Source organism: Buteo buteo, chromosome 1, assembly GCF_964188355.1.
Source record: "Buteo buteo chromosome 1, bButBut1.hap1.1, whole genome shotgun sequence".
Classification (NCBI taxonomy): Eukaryota; Metazoa; Chordata; class Aves; order Accipitriformes; family Accipitridae; genus Buteo; species Buteo buteo.
Window position 1 is genome coordinate 6,574,794 of NC_134171.1, and position 24,611 is coordinate 6,599,404.

A 24,611-nucleotide genomic window follows, 5' to 3' on the forward strand; every position below is an offset into this window, starting at 1 on the left:
ACCGGGGACCTCACCGAAGCCCGCGAAGGGAGGAGCAGAGATTATTACTCAGGCAGCGCGGCGGACAGCCCTCGGGGCCGGGGGGGGGGGTGTGAGGGGGCCGGGTGATTTCTGCCGGTTCCCCGCCGTCCCGGGTGGCCTCGGGGGTCCCGGGCGGCGCTGGGCTTTAGGCTTTTCGGTTAGGTGTCCCATGGGGCAGGCCGTGGGGATATCAGCTTGGGGAGAGGGGATCCTGGAGGTGTTACGGCTCAGGCAGGAAGGTAGGCAGCTAAGAGCGGGGGCCTGAGGCGGGGCGCTGTTGCCATGGCGACGTGGAGGCCGATGGGAGCGGCGGGGCCGGGCCGGGGCTGGCAACAACTCCCCGGGCCGCCCCGGTCCCGCAGAAGGCCTCGGAGGGCCGGGACGGCTCCGCTACCCCTTGGGTTCCGCTACCCCTTGGGCTCGGTGCCTGGCGGCGCGCAGCAGCTGCGGGGGGGGGGGGCGGCAGGCCGAAGCCTGCGCTAGGGCCGGTGGGGTGGGTGTAGTGTCGGCGCTGAGGTAAACCCCCCGGGCGGCGGGAAGGCGCGGGGGGGGGCTCAGCGCAGTGGTGTGGCACCAGGGGCAGAAGGGGGTTCGCTTCCAGTCAGGCTGTAGGGAACGCATCTCGCAGCCGGCCCGGACGTTTCACGAGGACATACCGAAGAGTGGGTTTAAACAGAGTCAGGGCTGCATTAAGATGCCTGGAGTGCCGGGAACAAAACATTTAGCCTGTGGTTAGGTTGTTAACTTGGTCAGTAGACTTCCTCTTGAGTTTTATGTTGACTTACAGACTGAAACCATGCATCTGACTGGCAAGCGCCTTGTAAAAATGTGCTCAAAAGACATTTCTTGGCTCGAATAACACTTGCTTAACATACTCCAGCTTCAGTATGTGGAAGCGGCTGCACAAGGCACATGCGACTCTGTGTTTTCTGTAGCACAGTACCACCAAAGCTCCTAATAAACCTGGACAAAGTTGACTGCAAAACCAGCATTTGGTCTGAGTCTGGGACAGTGTTGCTTCATCTCTGCCCATACTGCTGGAACAGGACAAGAAAATGAAGAAATCTGTATTCTCATAAGAATGCATGACTTGGGTAGATGCTTGCAAGTCACTCTCACTCAGATTTAGACCCAAACTTCTGCTTTGGTTTGTATTCGTGCTCTTCACATAATCATAGACGATGTTTAAAGACATGCACATATCTTCTTGTTTCTTGGGTCATTAGCACAGTGGTTTAATTTGTTAGGTTCTCTACCGCTATGGCCTCCTTGGTCTTCTCGGCACATTCAAGCAAAGTCTCCCCATTTTTTTTTTTTTTTTTTTTTTTTTTGGTCATTAAAGAGAGCCTGTCTTCTCCAGGAGGCAACACATAGTTTTTCACTGTTACAAAAAAAAAAAAGACAATACCAACTGCCTAGGCAAAAAGTGTCTTAGATTTCAAGCCTTAATTAATGTATTCTCCTCCTGTAAGTTCATTTGGCCTTGACTGATGTACGTTTATGTGGTGTTGACCGCTGCACGTTTGTAGGCAAGGAAAATTGCCACAAGAGAGGAAAGGGTGACTATCAGATAAAACTGTAGACTGCATAAAGCCCTGAGCAACCTGCTGTGGTGCCGCAGCTGACCCTGCGTTGAGCAGAAGGTTGGACTTCATAACCTCCTGAGGTCCTGTCCAACCTGAATTACCGGGTGAATCACTATTAGATCACGTCAGGATTGCCTCACCCAAATAGCCGGTGCTTTAGCTGAGGTGTCAAATATTGGCCATTGTATTACAGAATAACACCTATATATTAAATCTGCTTCCATTTGGCCACTTGTAGATTGCAGGAAACACCTTCTGATTTAAAATTCCTCTACGTACAATCAAATAGCATCTGGCCTTCTGTCATCTTGCTTTGAGGCTCTCGTTGGTTTATATAATATCAGAAAATGACAAGTACTCACAGTTTCAGGTTACACATAAAAATGTGTTGAGATGCACCTGTGCTGTTTAAGAAGTACATCAAGAGACTCTATGTTAGTGAACTCCTAACAACTGTATTTACAGAGTTGGCTAGCTCTTAGGAAAACTGGGTTTCAGGTAGCTGAAAGTTATCTTCATATATGGCAACATTAAAACTGTCAAAAAAAAAAAGGGGCATAATAATATTTTAACATGGTAAGGGATTGAATTAAGGTTTTCAATCCTCGGTTTTACTGACTTCAGAATGCCAATACTTTTCTTAATGTTCCCCATAGAAGTCCAGGAAGTGGATTATTGTCTGTATTCCCAGGCTGCACAGTCAGCAACTGCTCATAGGAGCGGATGGGGGAGGAGAGGGAATCCTTGCCATTTATCAACGGGCAGCCAAGACTTCAAATTTGGCTGTCTGACAAGAAAAGATGGCTGTCCCAGTTCTCAGGATTTGGTCTCATTCTCTCGTAAATCACAGTAAAATATTTTTGCTGCCAAAATTGTTTAAAAGCAGATCCCTGCTTTGCGTTTTTGTTTAACAGTGGAATTTATATTCTTCATTCTCTTCACATTTGTAGTATTTGCTCTATGAGCACAGGACTGACTGACTGATGACTGTTTAGTGTCGTTAATTAGGTAGAATTAACCCTGGGGTCTTTAAAAATGCCAGTGTGTGTCAGCTTTGTCTTCAGCCCAAATGAGTTTTAGTTCACTGTTAAGATATTTAGATTTTCCAGATAATTAAAACTACCTGAGAAATTGTTTGCAGGTGACATGTGAAGGGTGTTCTGAGTTGCAGCTGGAAACCAACAAATGACGGCTGTATCTAGAAAACGTAACATTTTCTGGTAGGGTCAGCTTAGTAAATCAGGGATGTAAAGGTAGGGAGGAAAGAGAGGACCAGAGAGCCTGCGAGAGGAACTAGGTTTTCTCTGCCAGGCCTTTGGTCAACTCATCACCTGCGGTTCTTGGTCGTACCCGTCCCTGCTCTTTGTTTGCAGCTCTGCCCCTGTCCCGCCTCATTGCCTGGGTGCTTCTCTGCTGGTAGCCACTTTGCTTTTGTTTGTGCTGGGGGTGTTCAAGTAGTGGTTTGAAACATCATTTTTACTCTCTTGAAACAACTCCAGGGTTTTGAGTTTTGGCAGATGATGAGCTTTGTCTCTGCAGGGGACTCGTCATCAGTTACCACTGGGGAATGTTAAGAATTGATTTAACTCAGCCCATGAGCATTAGGAAATGACATACTGGTGACAGCCTCCCCAGCAGTTGATGTTGCAAATAGTTTAGCTGTGAGCGTGGACTCGTCATTGTTGGTAGGTGCCTTCCTGCTGGAGGAAGCGAGGGCATCCCCGAATGCGTTACAGGGGAGAAACACGGGGATCGGGTGGAGAGGGGTCTGCGGTGCTCATGAAAACCAAACAAACCAACACACACACACACACACACCCCCCCCCGATATGTTTTCTAACTCAAGGTAAACATGTTCCTCTTCAAACACCTAACTCCCATCTCTTCCTCCCGCCCATCACGTCACATAATGCTCGAGCTGCTCACTGGAAACAAAAGGTGGAGAAATCAGGCAACTTCTTGTACGTGTGACAAAAGCAATGGGCCTTCACAAAGCTTTTGATAAAGAACTCTGTTCCTGGGGTGTGTTTTCAGGGCTCGGGGAAAGCCTGCCTCTGGCCCCCGTGACAGGTGATGTTACGCGTGCGTTTCACTGAAAGTCCCTGGGCTCTGCCAGCTGCAATAACAAAGCCACTCTCTTGTTTTGTGCCAAGGGGAAAGGATTCATCTTACTGATGCTTTGCCACTTTCTCATCAGGGAGATCGGCCCCGGCTCTCTTGAAGGGGGATTTTACCAAACTGCAGTGGCTTTGAAGGAGAGAGCGAGCGGCACTTCAGCCCGGCCTCCGGCGAGCTCCTTCAGTGGACCGTCCCTCCAATACGTTCTGTCCCGGCTGGATCTCCCACCTGAGGCTCGCTGCAGACCCAGCTGAGCTGCTGAAATCCCTTTGTATTTAATCGAGCAGCATCAGCAGAGATAGGGGTTTGCAGTCCACCTCCAATCTTTACCACATACAAATTCTGAAGTATAAAGTTTTGCATGACTCCCAGTGCGAGGCGCGGCATTCACCAGCCCTTAAGGGCTTAGTTTTGTGAGCAGCTGCTTCTGCAATCCCTCTGCTCTTCCCTCTTCAAGAAACAAAATGAGCCCATTGCTGAAGAAGATGGTGCCATGATTTTTCTTCTTGAAGAGGTCGTGGTGGCTACCTGACAAAATGGGCTGAACCTGGGTGGAGTTTTTTTCTCCTTTTTAAATCATACCAGCACACCAAGTACCCTGTTAAAGTGTTTTAAAGGCTCTGAGGAGAGCAGCCATTCAAATGCTTTCTACAGGGCAATATTAGTGTGTCTTTTTGAAATTCGATAGCACAGAATTACTTCAGCACGTACACTCTGGGGGGTTGTCAGTGTTTTTAAGATGAAGCTGTGCTATTTTTGTGCTCAGCTGTATGAGTCGCCGATTTTCATGCAAATTATGGATTCTGAAAATAACTTACACACACAAAAGAAATGTTGAGTTTCCTTCAGAGAGCCTTCGTCTCAAAGACGAAGCTTGATTTTAGCGTGTGTTTCATAGCAGACTAAACTGTATTGATATAGTAGAGGTTGATTTACGGTATCGGTATCTTCGCAGCCTCACGCTTCTTGCACAGCCCGGGACGATCACTTGGGGATCCGCTCAAACGGGGATCCACTCAAACGGGGATCCACGCCGCGCTCCGCACGCTTCCAACATGAAGGCCCGACCCCGTCTCAACCTTCGTCCCAAAGCAGCGGTGCTGCTCGCCGGTTGTCGCTTTTGCCTGAGGCAGAGCAGCAGAATCCCAGTTCCGATCCCCGCAGATGGATTTCACTTTATTATTCCCTTCCTCGGCACCTCAGGGCCGCAGGCGGGAGCGGGGGGGGTCTCACACCTATGCTCCACACAGCCCCAACCCAAGCGGCCCCGTTAAGCCGCCTCACAAGGGTCCCAACGGATCGACCCCATTATGGCTGATATTTTTGATATTTGATATTTTTCTTCTCATGAAAAACATTGATCGAGGTGGGGTGGGGGGGGCGCCCTGATAACCTGATATCTGAGGTATTTTTTTTTTAATTTTTTTTTTTTTTTTTCAGCTGCTGGGTCCGAATTCGATGCCGGTGCCAGGGACACCAGGGACACCAGTGACCTCCAACCCCCGGTGACCGGGAGGGGGTGTCGGGTCTGACCGAGCTGCTGAATCACCGGTGAGGGAACGGAGCGGGGGGGGGGGGGGCAGCACCGGTCGCCCCTCCCGCCCTCCGCCCCGCCCGCCGCCGCCGTCCCCGGCTGCAGACGTCACTTGTTATGTCTCCGCCGGCGGCCGCCGCTCCGCCGGGGCGGGGACAGCGGCGGGAGGGAGGCGGGGGGGCCGCGGTCCCGCCGTGCTGACAGCCCCCCCCCCCCCCTCCTCCTCCTCCTCCTCCTCCTCCTCCTCCTCCTCCTCCTTCTTCTTCTTCCCGGGCTCCCCTCGCCGCCCCGCGGCAGCCCGGCCTCCGGCTCGGCTCTCCCCGTCCCCTCAGGCGGGCAGCCCCCCCCCCCCACCCCCGCCTTCCCCCGGCGGGAAAGATGTGGGTGAAGCTGTGCTGTTTGCTGCTGTACTTCCTGGCGCTCTTCGTCCTGGCCAGGGTGTTCGAGGCCGTGGCGTGGTACGAGAGCGGTTTCCTCGCCACGCAGCTGGTGGACCCGGTGGCGCTCAGCTTCAGGAAGCTGCGGACCATCCTGGAGTGCCGGGGGTTGGGGCACTCGGGGCTGCCCGAGAAGAAGGATGTGCGGGAGCTGGTGGAGAAGTCAGGTACGCCGAGCTCAGCCCCACTTCCCCGACCCACGCGTGGGGAGGGAGGGTCCCCTGTGACCCCCCCCCCCGTCCGTGGGCTCCTGCCGCCCTTTGGGCCGGAGACCCGGGCGCCGGTTCCCAGCCCTGCGGGGCCAGCGCGACGGCAGGGTGGATTTGGGGAGCGAGCTGGTTTTCCCCCCACCAAGGACCGAGACGCAGGAGCGCTTAAATGGAGGAAGGCAAGGGGGGAAGCTCGGGGAGGGTGACGTGAAAAACCTTCGGCGGTGTTCGAAGCCCGAACAGGCTGCGTGGAGGGAGGGAAGGCCTTCGTTAGAGGGGGTTCGTTACGCCGGGTCAGTGTGGGCCGTTGGGGTCGGGGTGGCGAGGCGGTGGTCGCACGGGTGAGAGCGAACGTCGTGCGCCGTGAAAAACGAGGAGGAGAGAGTCCAGGTGTACGCAGCGGGTCACCGTTTACAGCTGGGGCCGGCTTTTTTCCGTGTATTCCTCGCCCTACCCGTTTGCTGGTTCTTATTACGGGTATTGCTGTCAAGATGGGTACTGAGGAGAGCAGCGGTTTTGTAGCTGAGGAGCGGAGGGGATGCGTACTGAGGGATGCGGTGGTTTTACAGAAGAGGAGCAGAAGTAGAGCCTACGTACAAAAAAATGGCTTGGAAAAAGGCAGGGAGGCGTTTCGGAAGTAGGGAAAACCAGGTGAAAGAGGTGGACTTTTGGGGGGGTGATGAATAGCAAAGGGTGACGAGCAGTGGAGATGTAAGGAGTGGCAGAAGTGCCTTGAAAGTAAGGATGCTGGCCTGGAGTAGTCGGAGGGAGCTGGCCCCAAGGACTGGGAGATGGGGCTGATGTAATAGCTGTAGTGCCAGCCAAGCAGGAAAATGTGAGTAGCTGCTTTTAAATCGATGATCAAATGGGCAGCTGATCCAGGAGAGAGAGAAATCCCAGTGATCGGGATGAGTAGTGAGGGCTCAAATGTCCGGACAGAAAAAGAGAAGGATTTGGATGAATATAGTGCGTGCCATAACCTTAAAAACGCTAACTGTTTTCAATAATTGATATTAATGCTGGGCATTTCAATCTAATTTGCTTTTATTGTTCATTGTTTATTTATGTTGTTGATTTGCTTTGCCGCTCCAACCATAAAAAGCATTAGGTGATTTCACTTTTGTTTCCAGTCACTTTCACTCCTTGGCTGTCAGGTACTTTCATTATGTCATGATGTTTGGGTTGCAAATGCTGCAGAGAAGTGTTTAAATCCAAAGAAACTGTATTAACCAACTTCTTCAGATGTCGTGGAAACACTTATCATACCAACAGGCTTTGCAGCATTTTTCCACTGTTTTTCTTGTGGTTTGGTGTTTTTTGGTTTTTTTTCTAAATTCTATGAATACTTTTGGAAACCCCTCAAGGGCTTCAGCTGGAACACTTTTTTTATTTTATATTTTGAAGGAAACAGCCTTTTTGGACAAGACTTCATTTCTTCAAGCTTAATAGATTAGTTATTAGAATGCTAGTTGCCATTAACTGCATTTGTAATGATTATAAAACAAAACATGAGAAGGAAATGAGACTACAAAGGAAACATTATCAGATGATTTTACTGTGAGCTCTTTACGTCGCAAGGGTTGGAGTTCATGGGAACTTTTGCCAACCGTGCAAGCAGAAGCCAACAGCTAAATTATTCTACCTGAGATCTTTACTTGCAATGGGACAATCAGCACGTTTTTTTAAGTACAAAATTATTGATGGGAATTTTCGATGTCTGTTGGAATTATCAGTGTTAAGAAGTTGGTTGCTGCAAAATTACTGTCCTGTGAAATGAAAGCAAAGGTGACATCAATTAAAATTGCTCTCAGCCACTGAATATTGTTATTTTCAGAGAGTGAGGCTTAAAAAATGTTCATTTTATCTTTTGTGCGCTCAGTTGCATGTATGGTACATCTGTGTAATCAGAAGCATAGTGTTCACGTCTTCTGTGGTCTGACAGCTGAAGTCAAATTGGTCATAGTCATGTCACTATAGATAGAATAACTTTAAAGTTTATCTGCCTTTGTACTGAAAAGGTTCTTTGAGCCACCATGCAAAATATAGTTAGTTAAACTGTTACCAGATTTATGAAGTGATCTTTCTCGAGTGCCATTTTAATTGAATGTCTCCAATTGTCTCTTTTTCAGGAGACCTCATGGAAGGAGAGCTTTACTCTGCTCTCAAGGAGGAAGAGGCCTCTGAATCGGTTTCCAGTACAAACTTCAGTGGTGAAATGCACTTCTATGAGCTTGTAGAAGACACAAAAGATGGGATCTGGCTGGTACAGGTATAGAAATTTGATCATTTATTTTTCTGTATTTATCACTTCCAAAATGTGTTTCAAAGGAGGAGTTTATGAGGGTAGTTAACTAGTAGTAAAAGTGTATAACAGAGATGGTGACAAAGATAAAGTACATCAGGGAGGTCACAAGGAATAAATCTGTTCAAAAAAACACAAAAGGCTGGAAGTGGCAGAGTTGCTGTACCGACAGGAAGAAAAAAACCTGTTTTTCTGTGGATTGCTTTTTGAAAACCAGGTACTTTAGAACCAGAAAACAAGCAAAGCAGCACACACTTAAGTACACGGACTATGCAAGTACTTGGCCCTGGTATTGTAAGAGCTTGTGTAATGTGTGAAGTAGGTGCATTAAGTATAGATGCTCCCAGCTGGCACAGGAGAAGTGCTTCTGGTGTTGCTCTTCCTTTGGTTGCATTACATGCTCAGACCCAACTAGTTTAAGTTTTTGTTTATGTAAGGGGCTTAGAGCACTTTCTAAATCTCTGTTGCCTCTTCACAAAGGCAAGTTCTCAGTGCATTGCTGCCAGGCTGGCAGGCTGCTTCTACAATGTGTAGCTTAAAGTTAACCTTCCCTCAAACCTTGTGGGCCCACCGATTTTAGAGCCTGCTTCCCCAGGGCTGCATGAGAACAAGAGAACATTTAGGAAATTAAAGAAAGACTTTTGCAATTAGGATTTTGAAACCATTTATCGTCACTCTTGAGAACGTAAGTAATCTAGACCAAAATGTAAAAATGCTTTTCTCCATCAACTTCTCTATTGATAAGAGGTTTTTTTAAGACATAAGTTCCCTGCTAACAGCCACATCAGGCAATCAGAATTCTCCACCAGACAATTAATTGTTCAGTTGACAGCTCTCCTGCCTGGTTTGTCTGGTCTCCTCACTTCATGTTTTCTATTGAAATGGATTACCAAGATTTAATGACTTCCTGTTATTAGACCTGCACTGTCATCACATCAGATCTCACCCTAAAATAGACAGTGAGAGGACAGGTTACCGTCAGAGTCGAAACAGCATTCGTGTTTTGGGAAAGATGTATTTGGAGTTTATTGAATCTATCATAGAGAAGGGTGTTCTTCAAGCAGAGAGCGTTGAAAGGAAGTTTACACGTCTCCAAGCTAGTTGACAAATACGAGCATAAATATGCTATGAAAAATGTTCCCTCCTCCCCAGGCAGCTCAAAAGAGTAAAATACGGTAGTTCTCTGTTGTCTGTTGCTTGCAGAATTTTAATCGTAATATATTTTCAGCTAGCTTCATAATAGCAGATCAGATAGGCTGCGTTTTGCTATCTCTAGTGTGATGAATGTTGTCATCATTCTGAGAATATTTGCACAGCTATTCAGTTGGTCACAATAGCTGTGGAAAAAAAAATTAGTGGAATTTACTGAATAATTTACTTGCTGAACGCTATTTGTCTGTTTCCTCACAATAAAAACCGCTAGACGTGTCAAATTTCTTTTTTTTTCAGTGTCGCCTTTTGACTTTTCAGCACTTTGAGTTTTCATTTGCTCCCTTCCCCACCATAACTCCTGTCTGGATAACTCCTGTGGTGGATTCTGCATGTTCTTTCACAGGTTTTCCTATGCTCTTTTTCTTAGACCTCATGCCTCTAAAGCCGCTTTTTATCATCACTTCCCTGTTCTAATTCTTGATTACTCTTCCCTTGCCCATTCTCTTTTACCATTAGGCATCCTGTGGAAACTTTACAGCTAATTAATCAGCTCGATGCTTAGGCAGGGGACAGTACAAGAGTGAGGATGCCTCATGGATGGGTTTGGTGACCGCAGACAAGGTTGGAGCATTCCGTTGCTACTGGCTGGGAAGCAGAAAGGATCTCCAGATCCTTTTCAGGATCCTGACCCTGAATCTCTGTTCTGCGGGGGCTGCTGGAAAGCGGTAGATGGAGAGGAGCAGTTCTGGCTCAGCTGGCGGTGTGGCTGTTGGTTGAGTTGGTTTTGAAGACTTTATGATGATATATGGGAGGATGGGGACTCTTGAAGATGATTTTGATTTTTCCAATGCATGTAAATGAAATGTCTGGGGTGGCATAGGGTGGTAGTGTGATAGCCATCGCTGTCTGCAGAGAATCAAAGGAAAAAGAGGAAACAATTATTATTTCTTGATGTTTGACACAAATTCAGGTGTGAATTTATCATTTAAAGCCAGAAAGATGAATTCCTTGAGCAAAGTCAAAGTCCATACACAAGGAAACAGTGTTTTGTGGCTTTGTTTTTTTATTTTCTGGAAAACCACATGCAAAGCAACCAGCCAGGTTCAGGGGTAATTTGTTTACCAGCATAGCTGTTCACAGGTGCCCTCTGCTCCTATGTGGACCTTCCGTAGAGCCACAGACAGCAGCATGTTCTTTCTCCTATTAGCTCATGATCTCATCACCTTTCTTTTTATGCCTTTCTTCTTGCTTGCCAGCTGCTGTTGTGCACTTCCTTGGCTGGCAATGAGGATGAATGGTAGTTTCTAGAGCTGCTTGTCTTGTTGATAGGGGAGTAACATGTAACGTTCTTGCTTTTCCAGACTCTTCTATGGGTCATGCTCTCTGGCTAGTCTCTAGAAGCCCGCCACATCCAACAATATTGTAGTCATTATGACTTTAAAAACATACAGTAAATGATCCACAGATAAAATTCCTCTTTGAATAAAGTTAAAATCTAAATTAACATCTATTTTTATTTTAAAAGTCTGTACGGTAACATAGTGGTAGAGAGAAGTAAAGGGAACTTTCTTCCTGGCATTGAAGCAGGAGGACAAACGTTTTGATCATGTCCGTTAGAGGTGCAAAGGACATTATTATGGATATAAAATGTTGCAGTCTATTCTGCATCTTGGCTTCTTGTTCAAGTGGTGTAGTCGCAGAGCAAGGGATGTGCCTGCAGGATTTTGGTGGTGGTTCATTCCTTCGTTCGTTCATTCTTTCGCTTGCATGTAGGATGAGTAATTTTCATATTTGCCTTTTTAATTTTGCCAGGTGATCAGTTGTTCTTATTACAAGGAAATTAAGTAGAAACACTCAATTCTTTTAAAATACATCGTTCAGTTTTTTCCAGTAGCCCTTCAGGATCTTTTACCATAGGATACCCAATTTTAACTTTCAGTATCCTTCTTGAGAGTCTTCATATCCAGTCAAGGTTGCAGAATACCATCAGCTAGAATGTAATAGTTCTCATATTGCCTGCATATCCGTGTTAATTCATTACAGAAGCTCATTTTTTCTCCACCTCTGACTTAACTGACAGCTTAACTGAGGTGTTCATATTGGTGCATAGATCACCCCGCCTCCCTTGAGAAACTGCACATAATTTTGAGGTGGTTAATTTTTGCAAGCATCGATGGATGTGATCTTCTGTCTTTGCCTGTTTTGATCTAATTTCTCACTGTCTCTTTCTCAGAAAAGAAAAGCAAAAAATCTCCAGACATCTTTAATCCATATGGATGGATTCTGAACCAGTTGTGAGTTCTTAGGAAAGAGCGACTATGCGGAAATTCAGTTTCATCAGCACAATGCCGAATAATAAACAGAGTGAGATGTCTCAGAATTAATAAAAGTACAGACAGTCATGTAGAAATGTATTGACGTTATCTGGAATAAGTGGGCTTTTTTCCATGCTTCTAATAACTCACTCACCAGTCCATTTATAATTAGTGTTATTTCTAAATGAGAATTGTTCAAATATTTTTACTTCTGTTTTATTTATGGGGGGATAGTTTGCAACATAGCTGTTGATTATAAAGGGTTCTATGAAAAGCACATAAGAAGCTAATTAACAGACCAGAGTTTTTGAACCTTTGTATCTCTGTGGTTCCCTGAAAATCTTCCAGCAAGTGTATGGACTCTTCACAGTAATATCAGGCTTCCTATGCTCATTTACCCTCCGCAGGCACTGTAGAGGAGTTTGTGGACCCGCAGGGGTCTGGATATCTCAAACTGGAAACTGCCGAACCAGGCTGACAGTTCTCGCATACATACAACTTTCCCAGTTCATTAAATAAGTTAGAAATCAGTTTTGCCTTTGGCAAAATCATGCAGTTTTTTCCGATTCAAATGTCTGTACTCCTTCATGCGGAGACTGACTTTCTGAGACTGGGGGAGGATTTGACCGCTCCTGAGAGAACTACCTGTACGTGTGTGTGTGCAGCAGGAAATGGTGTCTCTTATTTAATAGGTTTTGTTGTTCCTGATGGTTTAAAGCCTGTCACAGTGCCCTAGTGCCCAGAGTTGATGAGCACTTGGAGTTATTGTCTTTGTGGCTAAGCTGTAAAACCAAGTTTTGACTATTCATGCGTATTCAAAATTTTGTGCTCTTGGTATGAGCAGGTGTGCCTGGCACCTGGTATCCTAGCTAGAATTGGTTAAAATAATGAGAGTTGAAATACCATGAAGTGTTTGTTCTGCCTTTGTCTATCTCTGACTCATTCTCATGCCTTGTGATACTTGAACATTTTTAGTTGTGAGTGAGCTTCAACACTTACTGAGATTGAATCTTGTTACTGTGACCTGTTTAGAAATCTCTACATACCTGTCTAAAAGAGATTGAACAAGATCTGATTTAAATGCTTGGAAAACAGGAGAATGCTCAGGTGAGGCTACTGTCAGGTCATGCTCAAGTACTGCAGGGGTACCACAAGGGGAGTCTGTCTGCGTATTGCATTGCTACAGCAAACTCTTTAACATCAACAGTGTTTCCTTGAGCCTCTTCAACTTTTGTCACATCTTTACTCATATTTTAAGAATGTATGTTTGATAAAATAATTTAAAAAAAAAATCCTTAATGATAACTGGAAGTTAAGGAGCAACTGCATCAGTGACAGTTACGAAGTAGTTACTGCGATATTGATGCATCTAGCCGAGACACTTTGGTTTTGGATTAGGCAAGAGAGGCAAGGTGTCTTGCTGACATTATCCTATTTTTCCAAGTCTTTATATCTTTCTGTCTCCACAGTATTTGCTCTTAAACTCTGTTTGCTTCTTTCATGTCATAACTCTGACTATTTTAACATACAGATCAAAATGATTCTATTAATTATGTTCTTGATTGGCCTCTTTTGGGACAGTTCTATCTAATTCAGAGTCAGGAGAGCTCTTCCAATGCAAAAGCTACCTATTCAAATGCCTGTCGAAATCATCAGGATTTCAGTAATTTCAGTACTATATGTCCCTAGATGAATTCTATTTTAGTTTTGTTTTCTGTGGTATCTGGAAGCAACAGAAACTAACAAGAAAACTCCATCAGAACAGGTAGAAATAAAGGAGATTTCCAAACCCCCATCTTTCCATTTTTATTTTGCGCATCTTGGTGGCGTAACTTACCTGCAGTATTCCACAGTCGTTGGTTGAGAATCTCCCGACCTCTTGTGACGTGCTGTGGTCCTCCCAAATTCACAGATGGAGTATGAAGAAGCTTGTGTCTGATACTTCAGAGGAAGTTTGTGGATGGATGCTCAGTGAGGGCCTGGCCCTCTCTCCAGCATCTTCTTCCACTAAAGAAGCTAGTAATTTGTATATAGAGATGGTAATTCAGACCCTGCAGTCAGAGCCAGTCCTCTGGCCTGGGTTAGGTGTAGCTTAGAGAGCAGATCTATTCCATGATGTGTGGTTGTTAAATGGCAGCGTGACTTTGATCCTATTGGATTCTCTTAGCTCATTAAGATGATTAATGGATTAATTGAGTTATCTTCATTGTCTTATTTGCCGCTCTGACATATGATATTTTACAGATTGTGAACATAGCTAATAATAAGAAAAGCTTCAAGGGTTTGTGTTCCTCTAAATGTGGTATTTGTTTTCCAGCTGTGCTAGCTGATCTCATAAAAGACACCTCCTCCTATGAGCTTTGTCTTTATTTCTTTAAAATGAAATAGAGCATATGGCTGAAAGGGTCCTTCTTGATGAGCAAGTTCAGCACTCTGCTAGACTGTGGAGTATGTGTTCATAAAATACCTTGCTGTCTCTCTTAAATAGTAAGTTGCCTGAGCATAATACTGCTATTGATTTTTCTCTTCTTGGAAATGTGTATCTGACTTCTGGCTTAAGTGTATTCATGGCTGATTTGTTCCTATTCCGCTTAAATTGACAGCGCCCTTTAGTTTCACTGACTTCTGATCTCTACCCCACTACTCCCAGTATGTGAGGTCAATCAACCAGTTTGTTTTGTCAGGTATAATATATCCTGGGCTTTGCTTATTTCACAGCCTGTTAATATTGATGGCTTATAGTTCCTTTTGGACCAAACTAATAGGCCCAAGCTTTTCTTCCTATTGCTGTTTCTAACTGATGAACTCCCTGAGTGTCCTGTTCATTACTGAATTCAATTTCATTTCTGACACTCTGCATTACAAGATTTGTGCAGCTCTTCCTGTATGGCATTACAATCCTCTCTTGTACATAGATGTGCTTCCCAATTTTATGTCATCTACAAATGGCTTTGGGAGACTTCAGGTTTGTGGAGGAAGGGCATTAATAGGAATATATGCTGAACTGAGCTCTACGGTAAATTTATTAAGAAGTCTGTTAGCACCTTTCTGGCATTTTGATGTTTTCTTGCCTTAGCCAATTTCTTACTCACTTTAAAACTTCTTTCTTTTTTTTCACTCACTATAAAAGCTTATCTCCAGTTCTTATGAAAATTTTCCATGTGGCACAATACATGATACTCTACCAAAACTACAGACAGGGTGGTATATTCCCTTTCTCTTGAAACTTGGTTGTTTTCCTCGAGGAAAAAATGGATTTTTAAGTGTCAGCTTCATCAGGAATGATGCATCTTTAGTAGTTGCATGCTGGAAAGGGGTGGAAAATTCAACTGTCTCTGCACCTTTAAAATTTGTTCTACAGTTTTGCATACTGTTGAGATCAAACCGGTGGGATAATTTTTTCACTTGCTCTTAAATACAGTTAGTAACTTGTTATTCTCATGTCAAAATGTAAATTAGTCTGACAAGGGTTTTACAAGAAATCCTGACAGGTTCATCTGTGATTTTGTATGCTCATTGTATTACAGTTCTGGGATGGAGATTACCTGCTTACTCTGGTTTAAGTGTGTTAAGTTATTTGAGTTTTTCTTCCATCTTCAGGTGATGCAGTCTCTTCCCATAAACTCGCTAACCTGTCCATGGCCAGCCATCTCCTCTTCATTGAAAACTGAGTCAGAGCATTAATTTCATTTTAAAAAGAAAATTCCTACATTTCCACCCTATCTTCATTGTATGGTGATCCTGCTGCTTTTCCCCCTGTTCTATTCTTATTCATATGACTGAAAAACCTTTTGGTGCAGCTTGTAATATTCTTTGTGTAGTCTAACTTGAATTGCTCATTTTTCGTGACATTTTTTTTTTTTATTTCTTGCCTATCTTTCTTTGCTAGCTCTTCCTTTTGACCTTTTTTCATTCCTTGTAGATTCTCAAACTATTTCTAATATCTTTTTGGAAGTGTTTGCTAGGAAGAAGTGCAGGGCTTGTCAAGTTTTTTTCCCCTTGCTTGAAATATAAAATCCTGATAGCTTTAACAACTTGGACTTGAAGAACTTCCAGGCCTCTTCCACATTCAAATTCCTGGTCTCCTCAGTTAGGAGATCTTAGGCTAAATTTCTTAGCTTACCAAAATTCACACTTCTTAAATAAAATCTGTTCCAAGTGTTTGCAATTTATCTTTAATTTAAACTGAATTACATTGTGATTGCTTAACCTGCAGTGTTTTCTCAGACTCCCTCATCCACAGAGATGATAACTACTTTCCAAAATACAAACCCTTGCCTCTGTGTGGTGAGCTCCTAATGTTGTAAGTGGGTGTTGCCTGCAAAGAGCGGCTGCAGTGGACATGTTTATTTGGGTTATTTTTTTGCCATAATGACATAAAAAAGCATGAGCCCAAGAAATTTTACAAAGCTTCAGTATGCAAAACCATAATAGGGTTCTCTCTATCTAATTACAAAATACAAACTGCTAGTTCTGTTGTTGTCCTTCAGCATAAATAACTTTCTCCAAGAGGAAGGACTTTTTCATGGGAAGGGAATTAAACTAGTATTAAAAAATCCACCAGTACAAGCAGCCAGATGACAGTAAAACATACTGGTGACTGTATTTGCAAAAAATCTCCTTCTCTTGTCACTTAAAGTGAATATTGTAATATCAGACAGAAGAAACAGTTGAGCAGGATCGGCCTTTCTGCACATAACATAAGCATACTCTCAACAACTGTACTAGGCTTTTTTAGAACATGCACACAGAATTTTGGAAGAAACCCAGCTCTGAGTAGTTGTACCAAAGAGTTATCAGTTATCAACATTTTACTTTTATGCTTACTAATAAAACGTAGTGGTTCCTTACTACGTTGGATGCATTTATCATGCTGTAGTAGTTCTGAGGATATACTAGCGTTAAGGTGTCTTTAGGAATGTGGTGTCTTTTAGTTGAAGTACATGAAAGGAAGACGTTTAAAGTATCCAAAGTAATTGCTTCAGTTACATTGGGTGATGAAAAGAAGCGTCAATAATACAGCAGATTTCCCCAGCTGGTTGTCTCGATGCTTGAAGGTCACGTTTAGCTAATCAAAAAGGCTTTTCTATGTGATGTGCATGTTTTGAGAATAACTTGAAGGATTCTTATCTAGATGTTCACCTCTGGTTTTATTTAAACATTTTGGGTTCAGTGGAATGGGAGTGTAATCTGTAACTTTAGTTTAATGTTGTTTCCCTATGTAGAATGTTCTGCTTAGTGAATTCTCTTATTTTAAGTTTCTGAGAGGATGCTGCTTACTGCAAAGCAGATAATATTTTTTGAGTCTCAAAGGCCAGACAGGCTTTCCAGGTCTGTGTCTCAGCCTGTACGTAGAGAACTGTTAAATCATGTTGATGACCGAACTTCCAGAGGAAAGCTGACATTTGAGGTTATTAAGTCAGAAAATGATTGGGAGAAGTTTAATGGCAGGTAAACAAATACCTAACAAATGGAAGTTTCAAAACTTAATTTAAAAATATATTTTAAGTGGTTGCCAGTAAGCCTGCAGAACCATGTGAGGCATTTCTAAAATAGAAACTGCGATGGCTCATGGAGTAATGCATGATCAGTCATGTCATTCAAAATTACCTGTCAACTGCAGGCAGGCAGGTTTTTCTTTTTCTTTTTTTTTTTCCCTTCCCTGTACAGTTATAAGTCAGAGGATGAGTGCTTATTCTTTGTCATTTGTGTCTGCAGAAGCTTACATCTAGGTGACCTGAAGTACTACTTTAATATACTAGGTTAGAACAAATTAGTCCTTGGGATAGATCACAGTGAATTATCATCCTGAAATGGCAGATGGGACATTGGAGTTGGTGGAACAGTCACGTAAAGTCACAGAGTGAGTCACTGGCAAAGCTGGAAGGAGTCAAGTTTTTTAGGTATTATCTGGGAGTTTAATCAGTAGTTTCCACCGCATAGAAATAGTTGTTGGCAGTCTAGTTTGGTACCAGGTACAGGCATTCCAACTCATTTTAGTTGCTCTGAGACAACATTTCTTTGGCATGGTGTAACTTTTCATGGAGAATTGTAATAAAATAATGGTCTTTTTTACTGCGAAGAAGAGGAACCTGCTGCACCCTCTTCCTTTCTCCCCTACTATGAACTAGTTAATGCTAGTTTTGTTATTTTCCAAAGGTTTTTGTTAACTACCACGGATTTTAGTATCTTAACGGGTACTTAACATGATGATGCACTTTTGTCTTTCTGCAGAAACTGTATTTCTGTCTTAGAGCTTCACTCTCCAAAGTCATTTATTGTGATTACCGGTTGTATATACCTACTTTATATTCCAAGAGAAGGGGAAAGCACTATCAAGGGTGACTAGATCTCTGTTTTCATGAAGCTTGCTCTTTATTTCAGGAAGCAAACTTACTGTGATACTAAATTATTATTTCCTTTTGGCAATAGGTCATAGCAAACGACAGAAGCCCACTGGTGGGTAAAGTCCACTGGGAGAAAATGGTGAAGAAAGTGTCAAGATTCGGCATACGTGCTGGCACTTTTAACTGTTCCAGTGACCCCAGGTATATTCTTAAAGGATTATCTAAATCCCAAGAATATCTTAAGGCTCAACTGTGTTCTCGTGGCAGGGCTTGCTCTGTTGTGAAAGTAGCTGTGACAGAAGGTGGCTTTATTCATGTTTTTATCTCTATTAAAGCCTGTTCAGAATTCTCCATTACATTATTTATCAGCATCCTAAACACAGATCGGCAGCTTCCTAAAGCATCATGTGGGACATACATGATTAGACTATGTAGAGCATAATACAGCAATGGAAGGGAATGAATAGAAGAGTTTGGCCTTATATTCCAGGCATTCGGGGACAAGAACTGTGCTTGCTTAGGACAAAGCCAAATATATATAGCCCACGTAAGAGAACTGTATCAGTTGTAGAGTTGTTATATTGCCACCTGGAAAGGAGAAACACAGGTTAGCATGAACCTTGCAAACAGTGCCTGCTTCTTAGGATTACTGACAAATCCTGTTCCCTGACAAATATGTGTGTGTTTACATATAAACTTGCACACACCCTTTGACAACATACAGTGTGCTTTGCAAGATTCACTGTTGTTTGCCTGTGATAGCGAACAAGGAAGAAGAGCAGAGCCAAAGAAGCTATCAGTAGTTCTGCGCTGCTGTAAAAAGAATGTTTTTTGAACATTTTGTTGGAAGCATTTGCTTCACGTGATGGGAAACTTTGTCTATAATTCCAGTGGCATGTATGGATATGCACATGTCTTACACAGCTTAAGTCCTAAATGTTTACAGAAATCTCAAAGTTAATCATAAGAGAAAATTCTTAGACTTTGCAGTGCTTATGCAAAATAATCTTGTATAATCAAAACGCTGCTATTTGAACATCTTAAAAATTTGGCAGTGTTTCTCTTTGCGTAGCTCCTAACTAGTCTTAATGGTACGATCAAATACTATGTTTTAAATGAATTCATTTTTTTCCTAATACAATAAATGTTTTGTTGAGTAAACCATTGTGAATAGTTTTCATCAGGTTGCAGCTGAAATTCAGAAGAACACTACATGCAGCAGTAGTCAGGGTACCTTTATTAACAGCATAATATCTTATGGCTCCTTCTAAAAATGTTACATTCAGATTCCTGAGATGGGGAGTTGTAATTGTCTAAATATATGTTGATAGACCAAAACCAGAGAGGATGTAGGTAAGATGGCTAGTGAATGAGGCTGATGGCCCCTATTTCAATGCGCAGGGTTCTCAGTGTGCATGCCTTTTGGCTGTGTAATGTTTTGATCGTTGAAACTTGCCAGACATTTCCCAAAAGGAGGACTAGATAAATGGGGTGGTGTAGTGATGCTGGTAGGAAAGACGCATGAGAGAAGGGATCTTCTGAGTCATGAGACTCATCTGATAGTTACGGGGGTCTGGACCATGACTCAGGGTTTAGCCTTGAAGAGCTTCTTCATTTAGGTATGGGTTTGGAGTTCATCCCATCACAGCACTCTGCCTGCCCTAGCAGTGGGGGTATTCTTTTAGCCCAGATCACCTGGCAGCATGTGTCAGCTTCGTCCTCTGCTGGTTTTGTGGCGGGCTCTGACACCACACCTCTTAGCTTGTCTGCATCCTTCCAAAATGGCCCCAGTAGGAAGTGGACACTTGTCAGCTTCATTAAAGCAACTGCAAACAGAGCAATGTCTTGTTAACTTCACCCCACTGCTGCTTGACAAAACTAAGATGGAAGGAAACACTGGGAAAGTTACCTGCAGGCTTGGGAAAGCTGTGGGACACTGAGTTATGCTGTAGTGGTTATCTTCTTGGCTGGAAGGCCAAGGAGAAATAGCTTCTAATACTAAAGCTTTATAGTGAAGAGTCACCTTGCCTGTTTTTCAAATCCAGTTACAAAACATGCATGACTGTATGGCTTTGTTTACTATAATGACCCATGAAAATTAACACTATTCTTCTTCCTGTTTTATGAATACGTATCTCTACAACATTTCTGTAAGATCGATAACAAATGTATTGTAAGAATAAATACACTTTGCCAGAGAATATTGGGTGCCTGTATTTCCTACTATTATATGTAAATATTCCCAGGTGCTCAGCATGTCTCATTTTTGGGCTCATAACAGAAATTTAAGGACTGGAGCTCCAGGTGTATGAAACTCTGTGATCTAACTTGCCATTTTCTTTGTAGGTACTGCAGGAGGAGGGGTTGGCTGAAATCCACCCTCATTATGTCAGTTCCACAAACCAGTACCTCCAAGGGAAAAGTAATGCTTAAGGAATACAGTGGGCGCAAAATCGAAGTGGAGCACATTTTCAAGTGGATCACAGCCCATGCTGCTTCTCGGATCAAAACCATCTACAACTCTGAACATTTAAAAGAAGAATGGAACAAAAGTGACCAGTACCGTGTGAAAATATACCTATTTGCCAACCTCGACCAGCCTCCAGCGTTCTTCTCTGCACTAAGTGTAAAGTTTACTGGAAGAGTAGAGTTTATTTTTGTGAACGTGGAAAATTGGGACAATAGAAGTTACATGGCAGAAATTGGTATCTACAAGACACCATCGTACATACTTAGGACTCCTGAGGGGATTTACAGGTATGGAAATAACACTGGTGAATTTATATCACTACGTGCCATGGATTCCTTTTTGCGCTCTTTACAACCAGAAGTTAATGATTTATTTGTTTTAAGCTTAGTTTTGGTTAATCTGATGGCTTGGATGGACCTGTTTATTACACAAGGCGCTACTATAAAGCGTTTTGTGGTTCTTATAAGCACTTTAGGGACGTATAATTCATTACTAATTATTTCCTGGCTACCCGTGTTAGGGTTTTTGCAACTACCCTACTTAGACAGCTTTTATGAGTACAGCCTAAAACTTTTCAGGTACTCTAACACAACTACTTTGGCTTCTTGGGTAAGAGCTGATTGGATGTTCTACTCTTCGCATCCAGCCCTCTTCCTCAGCACGTACCTCGGTCATGGTTTACTAATCGATTACTTTGAGAAGAAAAGAAGACGCAATAATAACACCGATGAAGTAAATGCTAATAATCTGGAGTGGCTGTCAAGCCTGTGGGACTGGTATACCAGCTACTTGTTTCATCCTATTGCTTCTTTTCAACACTTCCCTTTTGACTCAGATTGGGATGAAGACCCGGATTTGTTCTTAGAGCGGTTGGCCTTCCCCGATCTCTGGCTTCACCCTCTGATACCAACTGATTATATAAAAAACTTACCGATGTGGAGGTTTAAATGCCTTGGCATCCATTCTGATGAGGAAATGCTGGAAACCTTTCAAGACAGTGAAAGTGACTCTGACAGTGAAAACAAAGAGGTCTTCAGTAGTGAAAAAGAAGGCTCGGAGGACGATGAGCTAAACATGTTTCATAGGCGCAGTGAAGGAGAGCCTCGGTGTGGTGTTGAGACCTGTTCGTGTGCCAATAAATATTGTCATCACGAGCCATATGAACGGAAAGTGAGATCATACGGCTTGTACAGCACCGCAGGTGACATGGAGCCAGATTGGTCAGCCTGGCCCTCTGAGATGTTGCACTGTACAGAATGTGTTGTGTGTCTAGAAAATTTTGCAAATGATTGTCTGCTCATGGGCTTGCCGTGTGGCCACGTGTTCCACCAGAATTGCATCGTGATGTGGCTGGCCGGCGGGCGACACTGCTGCCCCGTCTGCAGGTGGGCTTCATACAAAAAAAAGCAGCCATACACACATACGCAGCCTTTGTCGAATGATACCCCATCTTAGCTGTGTGCTGATGTCCTTTGTAAGCTTTCAGGATATTACTGCTTGCCTTTTAAATGTTAGTCACTTAAAAGATTATGTGGTTTGAAGTTTTAGTTTAAATGTTAGTGCAGTGAACTAAAATATACATGATGCTAACGTTAACGACAGAATCATTTGGTTGCCTTGTATGTTGAACTGAACGCATACTTATCGTAAAATAACTTTTTCTTTTCAACATCTGGAAACTTGATGCTGTTTTTGTAAGCACAAAAATCAAGCCTACAACAGAAGCGTATTCCAGCAAAAGTTTACAAGATAGGATGTGGGTGAAATTGAAATTCTAATTGGAGACAATTGCTTAATTTAAGTGTTTCTTATTTTAGAGTCTGTTCAGCACATCTTTGTTGAATATTGTATGTTGTAAGACAGTACCATTTAAAAAGAAATCAGTGAAATAAATTATTTTAAAAGGAGATTTGTAATGTTAATTGTTTTGATAAATATTTTGTGTGTATGGTTACAGATGTCTTGCTGGTCTGATTTATCTGTGAAGACAATAAAAATATAACACGACTTTTGTGACTAATAAATTATCTCTTAGTGATGCAGGAATTCATTGCTCCAGTGTTAGCCACTGGCCAAGCAGAAGGTGATGGTGTTTCACTGGGAACTACTTCCTTTGTAAGTTCTCTGCATTGAGGTGCTTCTCTGCTTGACCAGTGGTTTTCCAGTTGATTACAAACTGCTTTATGAAATGGAGACCCTCTTCTACCAGCTATGTCTCCAGCACCCTCACCTGCCGGCATCTAGGAAGACTTTAGGGTCGTCCCTCTACAGCCTCAAAGTAAACCATTGTGAAGTAGCAGAATATTGTCATGCAGTGACAAAAGTGGCTTGCAAAGGTAAAAATCGTCAGATTCCAACTGCTGCTATTTTGAAGTGATTTCTGACTTCTTGTAGAAAAGTGATAGTCGTTGGATGCCATGAAAAATGGAGTCTGTTGTTTTCTTTATATTTCAATATGAAACCGTGGTTTTGGTTGTACCTTTCAGAAATCATCCGGCTGAAAATCCAGAGGAAATGTTGGTTGGAAAGAAAAAAGGGGAAAAAAAAAAAAGGGCACGAGATGATGTAAGTAGAAGAAAAGGCTAAACTAGAAAGGTGTTTTCAGTTGTTTTATGTGCCACAGTAGAAGCAACAGTCTCATTTTCTTTCTTTCCTAGTTCTTGCCCATGTGGTATAAAAGGAGGATAATTAAATGAAGGTGATAATAGGAAATGTAAACACAAGTCCCTCTTGCAGTTGCGATCCATCTCTCTTTCTGTGCCTTTATATAGAGTTGGGAGGCTGGCACTCACAAAGCTGTCTGGTATTGTTTTATCTGTCCAGGGTACCTGGACACTGGTTTTTTTTTAATAACAAATGTTTCATGCCTCCAGTCCCTAGGCGTCCTCCCAAGACGATATTCTTGTAATTTTCAGAAGTGCTGTTTTTAATTGTGAGTACTTTTTCCTTGCTCATTTCCTTTTTCCTGTTGCAGTACTGAAGCAGGGAGATAGAAGGGGCATAATATCAATTCTCCTGTGGTCCAGAAAGTAATTTCTGTTCCAGTTGAGGCCTCTCAGTACATGCCCTTTACCTGTCATTACAGATGCCACAGAGCAGTGGAGATGCATAACCAGGGCAAAGCATTTCTGCTTCCAGTTTGTGCAGCAGTGTGACGCTTAGCCTGCGTGCTTATCGTAAGTAGCATGTTGGTTCAGGATTGTCTGGAAACCCGCGCTGAACTGGGGCCTTGCCATCTCCAGAGGGGAAACGGAGGAGAACTTTTGTGAATATAAATAAGGCTGTAGTTGATGCACTGAAGTACACAGGCGATGCGCTGTATCACAGTCCGACGTGGCCTTTTGCTGGTACCTCGGCATTCTGCCAAACTCAGTGAGCAGCAAGTTCTAGCAGCACTGCGTCCTCGGAGCACTGTGTGCTCCTGGAGAGCTGCTCTGCTGCTGAGAGCTGACCTCCTCATACAAAGCCTGAGCAGCTCCGCTCCTGTGCACATGTTCAGCCTTATTTGCAAACCATTGTGCACACCTGTTTCAGCTGAAGATTTCCTTTAATGACCTCGGTTGCTCTACTAGTCCAATTCTGATAAACGACACAAACTGCTGTTTAATTAGCAGGAGAGCCACAGAGGGTACATCCATATGAGCAGATAATTATGACCAGTAGATAGCTGTGACTGAAGGTTCGGTCCCTTCCTGTCCGTTAGCCTGGGTTATATAAATTGTTGTGATCTAGTTCCTGGCGATCCATCTGTTTCAAAATCTACAGCAGCTGGTGTAGTGTATTGGTAGTCCCAGCAGGAAAGAAAAAGCAGTTGGATGTATTTATTTTATGAAATGGTTGTGTCAGTAGCAGCAGAAGCATCCAAGTAGGATTGTTTTCTGTGGAGTGCAGAATCTCAGACAGCCCTTACCCAATGCGTTGACAGTTCAAAATCCGGAGAACAGAGCAAAGACTGTGCCTATATCAAGGTCAGCAGTTCCGCTGATGGCTTGTTTTGCCTTGCTGGGCTGCGTTGTGCTAGTATTTGTAAGTGTCTTGAGTTAACTGAGATGCTAAACATTCTTGACATAGTGTTTTATTCTCTGACACCTCATGCCTGAAAGCTGGTGACCAACTGTAA

The 24,611-nt window shown here is 43.2% G+C and overlaps 1 protein-coding gene across 5 annotated transcripts in view; it reads left to right on the forward strand.

Moving 5' to 3' along the window:
• Window positions 1-4,529: 4,529 nt before the first annotated feature.
• RNF103 (ring finger protein 103) overlaps window positions 4,530-24,611 on the forward strand; it is a 30,516-nt gene continuing 10,434 nt past the window's right edge. Inside the window, exons 1-6 of one of the 5 annotated variants that reach the window (XM_075050560.1) lie at window positions 5,574-5,863; window positions 8,035-8,174; window positions 18,107-18,222; window positions 20,368-20,778; window positions 22,978-23,056; window positions 23,577-23,667. In XM_075050560.1, coding sequence (XP_074906661.1) covers window positions 5,638-5,863; window positions 8,035-8,174; window positions 18,107-18,222; window positions 20,368-20,778; window positions 22,978-23,056; window positions 23,577-23,603 — 999 coding nt within the window. In that variant the 5' untranslated portion in view covers window positions 5,574-5,637 and the 3' untranslated portion in view covers window positions 23,604-23,667. Of the gene's footprint in view, window positions 5,277-5,334; window positions 5,864-8,034; window positions 8,175-18,106; window positions 18,223-20,367; window positions 22,499-22,977; window positions 23,057-23,576; window positions 23,668-24,611 lie in introns of those variants that run through there. The other 4 variants (XM_075050394.1, XM_075050641.1, XM_075050472.1 and 1 more) reach the window with 4 other exon arrangements.